At 47.3% G+C, this 14820-nt stretch overlaps 1 protein-coding gene across 2 annotated transcripts in view; it reads right to left on the bottom strand.

Moving 5' to 3' along the window:
• Positions 1-14820, bottom strand: part of prkcab (protein kinase C, alpha, b) — a 58627-nt gene that overhangs the window by 31734 nt on the left and 12073 nt on the right. For both annotated transcript variants that reach the window (XM_048990799.1, XM_048990800.1), the window contains exon 3: positions 7970-8052. In XM_048990799.1, the coding sequence (XP_048846756.1) occupies positions 7970-8052 (83 nt within the window). The remainder of the gene's footprint in view (positions 1-7969; positions 8053-14820) is intronic.

Here is a 14820-nt window from a genome sequence, read left to right as displayed (position 1 = left end):
GTGCACAAACTGAGAAGTCAGAGATGAACTTACCAGAAGACACCACAACCCCCCACAGCTCACTAACAGTATCTGTGCTGTGGCGGTTTACGGTTAATTGAGAAGAATACTGTCATTTCCCAGGTTGGCAACCTGAACCTTGAGTAACCTAAAGGTCATTGTCTGCGTTTTAGGAAACAGACTGAACATGATCACATTAGGTCACTCCGCAGATCGGGGATTCCTGAGCAGACATCCTGCTTAGGGACATCCAGTGATACCCTCCCGTATCCAGTGTCAAGTGGCACATGTGACTTAGACCTATTACACTTATTACGCGGAGACCTGAGAGACGAGGTGGTCATGGAGTCCGACAAGCCTGGCTTGGCCGTTGATCCCCAGCCGGCGCATCTGGCCGCTGCTTGTTCGGAGCTGTCAGACACTCCCGCAGCGGGAGGCTGGTGAGATTCGGGATGATTACAGCCAGGCCCCTTATCGACCTAAGGAAGCTCACAAAACCTGTAACAACTGCTTCTGACCGATGCTGCTGCTGGGCGGAGAGAAAGCGAAGCAGCTGCACTGGAGGCAAGTTTAGCCTGAATTTGAACTATGACCCTAGACAGAGGGGACAAAAAAAAATAAGTCCAAGAACTGGTTTGCTGTGATGCCAAAATAAATGACCAGTGGCTACGCACAGAAATAATTCCCAGTGGGACTCCTCTCCTAACTATACAACCAATTTAGTTACAAAGTATAATTCACAGACAGAACAGCCAATCCTTTGGGACGTCCTCTTTGTAATAGAATGAAAGCAAAAGAACGATATATAGCCTGCGTATATATAATCGTTTTAACAAAAATGTAGCAGATGAGGGGGGTTAATGCATCCTTAAATACCCCCCCCCCCCCCCCACACACACACACACACACACACACACACACAGACAGACACACCATATCCGCTCTAAATCAGACAGCGTGGGGTGAGATGACTGGATGGCGTGAGATTTGCCCACATCTAATTCCACGCAGTCACTGTGGGGACAGTGCACATCCCGGACAGGCTACATGTATCGCTCTCGTACCCCACTGCTTATCCGTGCTAAACAAATCACATCGCAGAGAATAAATCTTACGCTACCATCTCCTCACCCCAAAATCTGGTAACTTCCTGGATTCTGCTTCTCAGTAGTCACAGTGGTTGTATATCAAATGGCAAATTTTGTTATTCTAACTCCTCAACCGCTGCGCCCCCTGCTGCCAAAGCAGATCTTATACAAAATAAGGAACTCTAGTTGGCATCCTACTCCAGATCGAAAAAATAGCTCTAAAAACATCATCCCCCCATCATACTTCTCCTCCGCTGCTGAAAATCAAACGTCTGCCTCTTCCTCTGCAGGGATTTGGGGGGAGGGGGATCTGGGGGCAAAGACAGACAATCATTCCTCCTCAGTGTTCAAATGAGGAAACTTCATGGATTTTATTGTTATTTTAGAAAAAGCCACAGGTTGTACTTGGCTCCATAGGCAAATGGATCAGTCCCAGAAAACCCTCACTAAGCGGAGCAGTCTTGTTCTGCAGGAACATCCCACACCGGTTTAGCTACACTACTCATTTTACATCTCCATGGACCCGCTGTCGGCTGTCTGGAACCAGAACCGCCAGCTGTTGTGGACCGGACTCCCTTAGAGTAGAGGTCCAGGGCTGGCCAACGTTTCAACTTCTGGCCGAAACCATCCAAGTTGGGTCCACAAGAGCATACAAAACTGTTAGAAAAGAGACAATTCTAGCCTTTTTACAGTTTATAGCATGCAACGGATTAAACGTTGATGAGTAAAATGTACAATCACATTACATTACAGAAATAATACAAAACAAAAAATGAATATTAGAACAACAAATTGTCAGTCCTGATCAGGATGCCAAGCTTCAAAACAGTTCGTCTGGTTGAAGGCAGAGATGGAAAACACATGCTTTGCACTTCCGATTGGTTTTGTATGTACTGTATAATATCATAGCACTGGATTAGTATGTGCCGGCATGATCACTAGCTTAGTACCTAGCCCTGTTTGTCTCTGGTGTTGTAAAACATTAACTGAAGACACAGCCGGAGTTAACTCCAACAAGTTATTCGGGCTAAGCAAGAAATACTGCTTTGTGAAATCTCAACCCTATTGAAAAATGGTGGGGTTATGCTTAAAAGCCGGGTCCGTGCCAGGAACCCAGCTAGTTTAAATGAACTCGAAATTCTGCAAAGAAGAGTGGTCAAATATTCAGCCAGAATTATGCCAGAGGCTTGCTAATGGCTACCAAAAGATTCTGGTTGATACCTGTTGTACTTGTGTATGTAAACTTGTGACCACAACTAAAATGTGTTTTTGTAAAGAAAGCGCCATCTCATGGTAACACCCTGCAAGTGAATGAATGGGTGGGTTTAGATGAGAATTTAGGCACACCCCCAGAAGGAGGGGGGTCACTCCCTTTGGCTGACTTCTGGAAGGCAGCCGGCTTGGAGGGGGAAATTGAGGAGGCTGCATCTGTAAAAGCCAGAATCAGTTATTGCTGGACAGGATCCGAAGTTTGCAGCCCTTTACCGAGGCCCAGCTGACCTCACTGTACCATCCATACTGATGAGGGCTAATACAGTCTCCTTTGATGCACCCTGATAGACACAATGCGGCCTCCCCAAAGAACAAGAGAACATGCATATATAGGACATCTCCATAGTCTCCAGCTGATCAAATGATTAAACTCCTCTTATTTCAAGTTGTGCAGGATTTTGTTACATTGTGTTTTTTTATCCTAATTTTGCTTTTCTATTCATCAGCTCATTTACATACGTATTAAATGAAGGCTTATCATGTAACCAAATTCCCGGGTATTAAATTTTGGCTCCACTCAAACTGCTAATATGCAAGTCTGCATAATTGGTATCAAGCAAGCAGAGTGGGGGGGTGACATACATATGCATTTTCCAGTGTACTGTTTACTTCTTATTAGCACTAAGATTTGATCAAAATAAGGGTGGGGGTGCTCCCTTTTATTGCTAATGTCACAGTTTAGTTTCAGAGGTAAACACACTGTGTTTACGTTAGACATCATGGAAGAAGGGATTCTCATTAGGAGAATCGCCTCGCAATATCACATTTGATACACAGTGCTGAGTCCTGATTGTGCATCCTCGCATGATTCTGGTCATCGATCCAAAAACAGTAAAAAACATGACCTGGGTGGCCACTGACTAATCGTAGTGTGGAGGACTCAGTCTGTCAGGAGCCAGAAGAACATTAATGCAGAAATGTGGCAAGCAAGACAGAGTGATGTATTTATACCGAAGCATCTCAGAGCTGCTCATTCTGGTCACTCTACACATCCTAGCCATACAACCATGTGCAACTACACGCTGCTCTCTCCCACTGATCGGCTCCTGTCTGAGATATTCACATGTCAATACATCTCAGATGACTTCCCTTGTCGTACACATCCCAATGTTAAGAAATGATGCGGCCTTTTCACCCGTCTCTCTGAGATCAGAACATGGCAGGCAACTTTCCGTGCTTGTGCCCCAAAGAGCAGGTCAACTTCAGCATGGCTTCTCATAGTAGGGAAACAGGAAGTGACATCAGCACAAACAGGAAGTGATATTCTTTAAGTCATGATAACGTGCAGACTCGTGTTTCAGTTTGTTGGGGCCCCGGTTCTCTTTTCAATGGATGGCATGGTTGTCGTTTTCCCTTCAATGATGAGCAAACAAAATTAATAAATAAAGATGATGGAAATGTCCTGGACTGCAGGCTAATTTACAGTCTGGCCACATTTCAAGATCTGTTACACAAATGGGCTGTTGAACGGGAGTCTTTGGAGGTGTTTGAGGACAGACTCTGCATCGCCAACCAGGCCCATCTGTCGCTCCCCCCGCCCCCCCCCCCTTTACAACCAGCTAGGCCGACCAGTACTCGTCCATCGGCAGAAAGAGGAGTCATCGGAGGTGACGGCCAGCAGAGGTAACGGTCTGGAGCTTCTCTGCACGTTACCACTCAGTCACCAAGAAAACCTTTCCGTCTCAAGACAGACATTCGGGTTCACAACTCATTTATACTCCCAAAACCACGTTTTGCATTTGATTTGAGCGTCAAGTAATTTCTACTAGTGCTACGAAGCTGAGCCGACAGACAAAGTCAACAGTGGCACTGCTCTGTGCTCTTTCAGCTCTTAAACAAATACTCGCTGTATTCCCTTTAAAGTATTTCTGGCACGGTCAAAAACAAAACAAAAAAGAACAACAAATTCCCACAAAAATGTTCTATTCCCTCCTGTCAAATATTCTAAGAATTCAGATGGCGTCCGGGTTCATCGGAAACTAAACAAACAGCAAACGACACTTTGAAGCCACTCCATAGAGATGTAAGGGAGCGATTCGCCCAGTTCTATTAATGGTGGATGAGACCAACTTTAGCTCTGACTAATAATGGTTCACCCCGTGACATGGGATGGGATGAACGTAACAGGCAGACAGATAGATTAACACAAAGTCATAATTTTCAAGCTACGGTTGGCTCACAGACATGTCTTCATGCACAGTGTCAGCACTGACCACCCCACCTACAGTAAACCAGGTTGCTATTGGCGATCTGGGGGAGGGGTGGGATTTCCCAAAAATTAGCCTACAGTTCTCTCATACATGCTGTTTTTCCATGGCTGGCCATATGACCTCGTCAAATGTGCTGTTCTTTAACAGTCCAGAGGCATGATATTCTCCCAGGAAGCTTCACAAAGCAGCGGTCATCATTCAAGTCCCTCTTAAAAACCACCCAAAGGACGACTGATGTTCTGATGCTTCAACATCAGGGCCTAAAAGGGGACCTCAGGTCTTTCCGTTCTCCGGGGAACCTTCAGAAAATCTCCAAACAGTTTCTCTGTGAACATTTCTGTGCTTTGAGGAGGACTAGATAATTTAATATGTGGATTAAGTACATTAAGTGGTGGGTGTCGCAGATTTGTTCAGTGCTTGATATTAGATATGTGCATGTGTGTTGGGGGGGGGCGGGACACGTTCCCTGTCATGCTGTCCACCTCCCTAACCACGGTGCCTTCTGCTGGTGGAGCAGGAGGCGGCGCCAGAGAGCGGGTAGGCGCAGCATGCAGCTCTGCCCAGTGGGCACAGTAAACGCTCTCATGGTGGCCATGTGTCACTTTCGCTCGGCTCCACAGTGTGAGGGAGACTTTGCTCTTATGTAACTCTGCTCCTGCCCCCCCCCCCCCTTCCACTCCCCCTATTCTCACCACCTGCTCTCCAGCCACGTCGTCTTCATCTCTCCAAACGACAGCAAATCATAAAAACAAGCGTAATGGAAACCTCTACGCTACCTCCGATATCGGCAGTCGGGCTGACGGACGCCGGCCGTCTTCCAAGCGGCGTCATGCGAGTACGCTCGCGTCCGGCAAAAGCGGGCAAAAAAAAATGGAGATCTAAAAAAAGAATCTGAGATATTTTGGGGGTTTTCGCTCATAGTGCGACGATCTGTCGGTTTACCGTTAAAACAGTTGGCGGTTCGGAAAAAACAGGCCTTTCGGGTACCTCTGTGTGCCATTCCTTTTAGCATCTCAGCATCACGTGAACACATGGCACCCGGGAGTGTGAGGCGAGGCGACTTCTGGGGAGCGGCTCGTCCCATCGGCCACGGTGCCCTTTAGATTGCTGAAGTGTACGATGAGAGACAGTGGCTCTACCTACCTACCTACCTACATAACAAACAAACAAATAAACAAACACTACTCAGTGCAGTACGTAACTCACTCCTAGGAATAGAAATCCGTACTTCATTAATGCTTCAGAGGAATTCAAAACTGAATACGTAATGCGTTTGTGATGTTGTGTTGTGGTCGTTACTTATGGCATCCTGCAGTGAGCATGAAAATATGTATGTAAGGATGTTTCCATAGAAATTAGTGTATGTCAGCATAATAGAGTAGAGATATCATCATTGTTATTGCACATGTAAAGATACTCTGTAAATATGTGCCTGGATGCTGTACTACGCATCTCAAAAGCTTACGAAATAACAAGAATAGGCCTATTTACTATAACAGTAAAACCCTAATACGTATGCATTAGTAAAAAGTCAGTTTCCATCGACCAGTAAACACCAGCGTGATTGCTGCTTTCGTTCGCCCATAATTACCCCTCACCGCAGACGTGCATCCGATCCGACGCATACCTTCGCGTTTCAAAGCCGCCAAATGCGGCGTCCAGCGCGCATTAAACGGGCTGCGTTACACGCTCGTCGCGGCAGATTCATTTAAGGCTGCTAATTTTGACCAGATGGCTTGAACAATTAGTGGTATCCATGTACCTGATAAAATTAACTTTTCTGCCTTGAATCAACTGTGAGTGCGGGATCAAGACGCAAAAAAGCTGGCAGGGAATCGTAACAACGGCAGAGCGGACGCAGGAAATGAGGGAAACACTGGCAAGAAGCTGAAAGTGCGCGAGAGCTCCGACAATAAGCGCTCTTTTGGTATGATAATTACATTAAACTGCTCACGTAACCTCAAATATCAACCATGAGATATTAATAATCCCGACATAATTTCCTGCATTTAATTAAAGGAAGATTAACCTTTCCTGCTAATTAGGTTTTAAAGCTTAATTATATATTAGATATAGAGAATAAATCTTAAGAGGAAACAGCGTATCTTTGGAGGCACAGCTGAGCTGGCTCGCGGGTGATGAATTCATGCTCCCTGGCTTCTGCCGGGCAGGTGACAGTAAAAGCGGATTTATTTATCAACGCCTCCTGATCTCTCGCCGCAGGCGCTCGCAGCGGAGAGCGGGGCAAGCGCGGCGGGCGGGGCTGACACTCGGCGTCGGCCATCGCATACTCCCCGCCCCCTGTACCCCACCGGAGGCCTCGCGGCCGCCCATCTGCCACCGGCTCTCGCGGGAGGAGGAGCCTTGAAGGCCAGTACCATTGGCCGGATAGCTGAATGGAGGCTGCCCATTCACCGGATAGCTGAATGGAGGCTGCCCATTGGCCCTCCATATACAGACAAAGAACCAGAGGGGATTCGCCTAGGAAACAGGGTTGTATGACCTGATCATTTAAGAGGTGTTCTATGTACTCGGGCTACTGAATGGTCCTCTTGGGATCTAGTAGGTTTTAGGGCCAAGCACCTTGTAGGAAGGTTTTGCATAGGGAAGTGATTGAATGATTGAATGGGGGGGGGGGGGGGGGGGGGGGGGGACCTCAAAACAAAAACAAGGCTGGCTTTTTAACAAACTGTGTTCCATGCCTGCACCCTTTCCTATCTTTGCTTGTCTGTCTGTTTAATGAAGGAGCCTGTGCATGTGTGCGCATGACTGGGCCTGACAGATGGGCGTGTCACACGAGGTGACGTGATGCAGGGGGCGGAGCCCAGTGACAGCAGTGTCAGTGAGTCAGAGCTGCGCGGCCAGCAGCGGGTGACTCATGGTCACAGACAGGAGGCCTGGGCAGGGGGTGGTGCCATCTGGACCCCTCCCTCAGTGCATGTCCCCAGTGCTGGCATCTTCATGGCTGCGTGTGCATGGAGCAGAGGGGGTAGGACCAGTCCATGAAAATTAAACCAGGACTGATTGTCATCTCCGGAGCACATTGTTCTTGACCCGTCACCCACAGAGATAAGGGAAATTAACTTGGTAACCCATGGACTCGTGGGGGCAGAATCAGACCCTGTCACAGGTTCCCTCGCGCAGTAAAGCCAACAGGCCAGCAGGTGGTGCAGTTGTTCAGGCTGCAGACTGTAACCAGAAGCATGTAGGTTCAAATCCAGGACATACTGGGTTTAGATGAGCAAATACACTAAGACTCGGAGGTTGTGCCAAACCACGGGGGAAGTTACAAATGTACAAATGTATCAGATGCGTATCTCTCGGGAGTCACGCGATGAGGCGTCACTACATTATGCAGCTACAAGATTCTCAGGGAAAGTGATGGGAAGAGTTACTCACATCTGTGTCAGGCCCTTTGTCTGCTCCAGGGCAGGAGAATGTGACAAACTCGTGGCATCGCTTGTGGACCACAAAACAGCAGACTGCAGGGGAGGAGACAGAGAAAGAACATCATGCCATCATGTACATAGCTCAGAAAACACAAACAAGTGCCTACACACAGTTGACTATTTTAACCATATCTGCAGAACCCATTGATGAGACTCGGCGGTTCAGCTCCTCAACCACTACGCCCCCTGGTGCTGTGATGGTGCAGTTAGCGGAACTCATCTTTATCAAAGAATCGTCATGAACAGAACTCTAGGCAGCAGGTAAAAAAAACACTATTACACTATTAACACTATCCATCGCCGAGCAGTGATGGAAAGGGACAGCTGAGAACAGGGAGCAGGGTAAAACTGCCAGTAACGGGAAGGCCTGGCCCAGCCTGCTCCATAGCGCCACCAAGCAGTAACTCGCGACACTCGCACTCCAGCGCCTCGGCTGTAAATAATGACTCAGAACCTCAAGCCCCATGCGACCCGGACAATTCATCTCCTCCCAGACAGATTCCTGCAAGCCGCTGCCAGGAGGTACCGCTTCCATTAGATAGCTCTTAAAGATATGTTTGCTTTAGAAACACGAGGCCGGAGCACGGACGGCATGGACAGGGCGGCGGAGACCACTGGAATTATATCGGACAGGAAAGCACCGAGGCAGACTTCTGGTCGTTTTGTCCGGAATATTAATAATGTTCAGCATTTCTCTGTGTGATATGGGTCTCTGAGACGGATAATGTTTCTTCAGAGTCCACATTGACCCATACTTCTAATAATGAGTGAGAGGCGTAGATAAATAAGAACCGGGAGACGAACTTGAAACCCAGATGGATGGATGTTAGGGTTCAAGCGCATGAGAAGCGTCAAAGCGCAGCTGGCAGTGATGCCACTCAGGCTGTCCGGCCCTCCCAACACAGCGTACACTGCATTTTCGAACTTCAGTGGCAAGGAAGTGCTGAAAGGAAAAGGTCGGTGCTCTTTGGAGATCCTGTGCAAGGTCTTCGCTCGGCAGCATCGCCAAACACGGCTGCCCTCACTCCGCCTTCAGCTGGACCCCCCCTCCAGTGTCCATGCTCCATCTGACAGGAAATGATCTCTCTCTGTTCCACCCGCAGAACAAACACTGATTAAACTGCTGGGAACCAGAGCTTCACAGCTATCTGATGGTGTCTGCAGACACACACACACACACACACACACACAGCTCCATGTCACAGTGACCCCACACCTGTCGTGTGCAGCAGTGAATTTATGTAGCTTAAGCGACATCTTTAACTGGTCCGTAAAGATGGGAGCACTCATCTCATCTGTAGGTTTTAAATGGTATGTTGATTATGTAAAGAGATAAAAAGTTCAGGTCCAACAAGTAGTCCAGGCCAAGATTTTGTTTCAACCAACCAGCTGAGTACTCTGTGAATATGACACTTTATATTCAACTGGTTGGTTGAAACAAAATCTTGGCCTGGACTACTTGTTTGACCGGAACTTTCCATCTCTTTCATGTATATATGTATGCACCCCCCTCTCCCCAAATTTGTCACTCTGACCAAAGTCTATTTACACTCGACTACCGGCAGCACATTTTCCACTCATTGGAGACGGGAGCTCCCCCTGCACTTCAGGCACAGGACTCTTCAAGTACATGAAACCTCTCTGGCGACAGAGTGAAAGTGAGACTGCGGAAATCGCTTAAAGGATTAAAGCGCTAAAAGCATATGTCTAATGGCTGTTTAAAATTTCAGCACACAGAAACAGTGAATACCCAGGCTGGTAGGTGGCACTTAATCATGGCACGGAGGGCTCAGCGCTCTGGTTTGTCTGTGTAAGTTTTGTTTCCCAGTGTTTTTACATCAGTTCAGTCATCCTGCTATTTTTGTGCATGCGACACCCTCGCTGCTGTGCAAGCTTTTCCAATAGTCTCCAGGCCAGGAAAAATGCATGTGCAACAGAATCAGCAGTTAAACCAGAGCTAACTGAGTTAGCTTGACTCTACCTCTTCAGCCCACTGATCTCAGGTCAGAAGCAGCAAACCACGGCCAATCACAACCTCCGGCTCACCCACCAGATGTGAAGACACCCCCAGGAAAAGCCAACAGACCAATCAGAGAGAGGCTAAAAGGCCACTCTGCTAAGCTCAAGAAACTGGGGTCTTATGTTTGCTGACTTAAAAAAAAAAAAAAAAAGTCTTTTTGGCCTTGAGCTGCCTGGCTGCGAGGATTTTCAATAGCGCACACGGCTGAGAATGCTTTCCACTGTCTATTTAATTTACAGTCTTGGACAGTAAATAACGTGCTCAGTTATCTGTTGTTATTTCACAGGAGCTTTAATGCAGAATCCCCCATCATGAGAGAGAGAGGAGAGAGAGAGAGAGAGACCGTAACTCAGTTGTGGTATGCTCCGGGAAATGTGTGTGCACTGTTTTACATGGAGGACATAAACTAATAAATGGCATGACTAAATTAATTTGGAAACGCTGATCTGGCAAAGGCCTCAAGTCCTACTACAATGAATAAAAGCAGTCTGTGATTATGCAAAGCTCTCCAGACGGCCTCTTACACAGCCCGCTTAAGTAAAGCACGCCTCTTAGGTAAACTTAGTTAAGAGAATCACAATTCAATTCTTAGTAGTTATACAGCCGGAAGATCTCACAGCGGCCAGGCCGACAGATACTCTCTTAATCTTTCATTAAGACGACACCTAGAGGAAGGACGGCTTGTGGCAAGGTCTCCATCCTCTGCCTGTGCAAACAGCGGCGTGTCGTACGATCCGAGCAGAAACAATACCGTCGACATAACGGTCGCACCGAAAGTCCTCGGTGTGATTAATATCGTTTCACGCTTAGTCATGCACAATCACCACCCACGTTTGTCTTTTTGGGAAAAAAAAAGTCATGATATGGATAAAAAAAAAGAGCAGGGGGGGGTCGTTCTTTGAGCTGTCCGTCAAAGATAACAGCATCTCGCCGCCGGCCATTGTCTCGGATGAGCATCTTACGCAAACAGGGGACTTTTATGGTAGCTGAAATATGTCCATCTAGGTAATTTAACAAGAAACCCTACGGGGGGAGCAACACCAAAGACTGGAATTTGAATGCTGAAGGGGGCCTTGAATTATGTACCTCCTATCATCACCTTCATTTTACCCCCATCTACTCACCCACTCAATAGCGTCAGCCAGCAATCAGGCAGAGACCAGACCGAGTCAGCGAGGGCAAAGCGTTTTCTGATACATCGACAGTGAGAGAACAGGTCAACCGGAAAAAGTACCGATTCGACCCAGGTCAGGATACCACCATATCGACAAAATGATTCCTTCCGAAGACAAACGACTACTGATGGACGGATATAAAATTTTGAGAAGAAAATTTATGCGGTATGAGGTTTTTGCATTCGCACTGAAATGGTTTGTAATCCACAAAAGCGCAACAAAAGCGTGTCGGAAAATGGACCCAGCGCACATAACACGTTGGATCAGTTCCTGGAATGTGCAATTTATTTCTTGCCCAAATCAGAGGAATGGACTTTTAGGCGATTAACTGAATTAAGCTTCCGTACCAAAACAAACACACTATGCCATGGACAGTCTGTCATTTCTTATCTTGCCCGCTTTATCGATTGTTCATTAATTGCTTCTGGGAATTTTGCGAGGCACGGTGTATGTACGTACAGCCGGTGCGGACCCCAAACCCGCATTATTTGTATGCATTCACCGTATGCCAGATGGCCTTACTCAGTGAGATTTAGGGAGATTTACAGCAGATACTGCAGCATGGCACTGAGCACGGGGCACCTCCCGAATGCCCCTCGAACCCGCGTCCTGGAGCGGATTTATCGTCGGGGCGCTGAAGCCACGTTACCCGAACAACAAGTTCACGCTAAACGGGAGGCGGCAGGTGGGCGCTTCAGGGCGTCAAAGCCAGGCAGAAAGAGCAGATGAGTCACGCCAGGGAGGAGGGGAAGGAGGGCTTGGAAACAACAAAGCTTCTCCTTGGACTTCCCACGATGTACAACTCACACAGACTCTCTGAACAGACCTCTCTCCACACTGTCATTATTATTATTTTACTAATGTGGATAATCTTTCCTTTAATCTTTATTTAATACCATGTGATTTACGCAGTTTACCACTCCATGTGACAACTCATTAATTACAGTGGAGTTTTTTTTTTTGCCAGGATTATAAAAGCACTTTGCTCAGGTACAGACAGACAGTCCATCCCCCTGATACCCGCTGCCCTCCATTTTCTCGTTCCCGTTTTTCACGATTCTGCTGCATATCCTCAAAGCCCCGATACAAAGGAAATACCACTGCAGCCTTCGTCGTGTGCAAACAGGCTACCTGGCCACATGTCAAACAGTTTATTGACAAATCGTTTGTCATTCTCAAGGGGAAGGCCCACTCGCTATCAGCACGCTAATGCTGCTGTACGGCAACCGATCAATTCCATACGTCAAACTTAATCAATATGCGACATCTTCATACATGTTGCCAGAAAACGGTCTATGCCAGATTTACTCCAAAAAAAATAATCAGTACGGATTCAAATAAAAAAAATTTACCATGACCCCATCAAAGATGTCAATCTATTCTTCTGGAAAATTATACAAAATGTCTGTGTCATGTAATTGTTACAATAGATGGGAACATTTCAGAGATTATTGGTAAGGGGCGGCAGTGATAATGGTTGGATGATTCATGTGGGCAGATCATGTCACGGTTAAACATAGGGAACCTGAATCGACACTGAGCATGATGGTGATGGAGAGAACCCTACCAGTGCACCACTACTAAAGAAGGTTCTCCTCTCAGCAGGGATGCACCTCGCTGCCTCATGAGATATAACACATTCCTGGGGATCTCCCAGTTTAAGCAGCTTGCAAATCTCTAGTTACAGTTAACTGGATTACAAATCGACCTCTTTCAAACGACACCATAAACATGGGTGAACCAGCGCAGCAAGGGGGAAAACCCAGCATGGCTGGGGAGGGACCCTACGTCACAGCTCTTCTGCAGCAGGGCCGCAGCTCTCGAATCACTCCAGGCAAAGCACACCGGGAAAAGCACTCTGAGCGGGAGTCTCTGCACCCGGACACATCTGGCGACTCGCCAGAAAGCCGGCAGCTGAAACCCTGGGAGATTTATTACCCTGCCAATGCTAAACTAGGAACTAGAATTTAAACATCTTAGAATCAACCTGCAAGCTAGGCTACGGTAACTGATTACAGCTACATGTGAGAAAGTGATTATTTCTATGCAAGGTCAATAAATAATGAGGCATCGTCGAGTTGTGCGAGACGTCCGTCCGCACCTCTGAGGCGGCCTTCAGGAACCTCCTCTGCCACTCACAGAAGCCTGTTTTTTCTAGTGATTCATATTCACTTTCCCGATTAGCCCAAAGGACCAGGATCCGTCACGACCTGGTCCTGGCCTGACGCGCTTGCCGGCTTCACTGTGGTTATTAAATGCTCAGGCATCTGCACGGTGGCAAGACAGCAGAACAAGCTCCAATTTACTCGCAACCGCAGACTAAATAGCAGGGCACAGCAATGTTTTGCTGTATTAATGCAAATACATAGAAGTAGCACAAAATACCTCAGTCTTTCATGCCAAAGACTTCAAAGGCTGCTTTTTTAACATCAAGCGTTAATAATGGCAAAGAGCCAAAGTGGTGGAGGAATAAAAGTGATTTACGCCAAACTGAGCACAATGCATCTACTTAGCTTTGATTCTTGGGGTCATGCAGATTGCACAGAAACCTCTCAGCTGTTACTGTCCAGGGATTTGGCTCCTTAGCCATCTCTGCTATTAAACCAAACAAGGAACGTCAAGTAACACGACGAGGCAAAGACAGACACCTGCAAAAAAAAAACAAAAAAAGCATGAACCTGGAAACAATGGATTGTTTTGTGGTGGATGCAGAATCAGAATCAGCTTGTCATACAAACCACTTGACATGATAGCCGTTTTACTGACTGTAATGCTAACGCTAACGCTGAGAGATAGTGAAGCCTCTGCACTACTGCACGCCGCCATCTTAGTTTGGCCTTGGCTTGGCCTTCCTGTTGTGGGTTCCCAGTCTTTCTATATGGCAATGTCGGATGTAGGTGCTGGGTACTAAGTGCACCAGATGATTGGTGATCACTTACGGTGACCGGGCCAAAATGCAAACCACAGGACTCATTAACCTTTAAACCCACCCGACTTGGATTTTTTAGCATGTCTATGCAAGGCAAGGCCTACCTCATGGGGCAAGGGCTTGTAATCCTGCCTGGTCAAAAGCAAATATCTGTTTATCCAAAACCCCAGACAAACATATTCGGCAGGGTGACTGGCTAGCATGCTAAAATGCTACATGCTCCCAGGCACGTGTATGTGTGGGATTTGAGTCATCGCCCAGTCAGTTGGGAGCTCTCACATGGAGCCGGCACCTGGAGAGTGTTAGCCGTTCCAGTTAGCGCCCCACACTTCTGCTCCTCCAGCAGAGAGGGACATCAGCTGCTTTACTGTTGACCGTCGGCCTCTCTTCCATTGTTATTTTCACGCACTATGCTTTCACTGGGACTCACGCCTCTGCTCTGTTAGTCAAAGATAGGTTGGCCGGGGCACGCCATCACAAACAGACATCTTATGGACCGGTGGCCGCTCCAACACCAGCACCTTACTCCTTAGCCAACAATTCGATTTGGGTGGGCCCACCGCTAGAGGGTCTTTCGAATCCCAGTACTGGGCACCAAAACTTTTCAGAAAGTTTTAGGCAAAACCGCTCCCATCTGAAACTGCTGGGACATGTCGCAGTAGGACCCCTGACAAGAG

Source organism: Brienomyrus brachyistius, chromosome 22 (assembly GCF_023856365.1).
Source record: "Brienomyrus brachyistius isolate T26 chromosome 22, BBRACH_0.4, whole genome shotgun sequence".
In the NCBI taxonomy this organism is placed as follows: Eukaryota; Metazoa; Chordata; class Actinopteri; order Osteoglossiformes; family Mormyridae; genus Brienomyrus; species Brienomyrus brachyistius.
The sequence above is the reverse complement of the archived record's forward strand: the minus strand, read 5'-3'. Positions and strand labels throughout refer to the sequence as shown.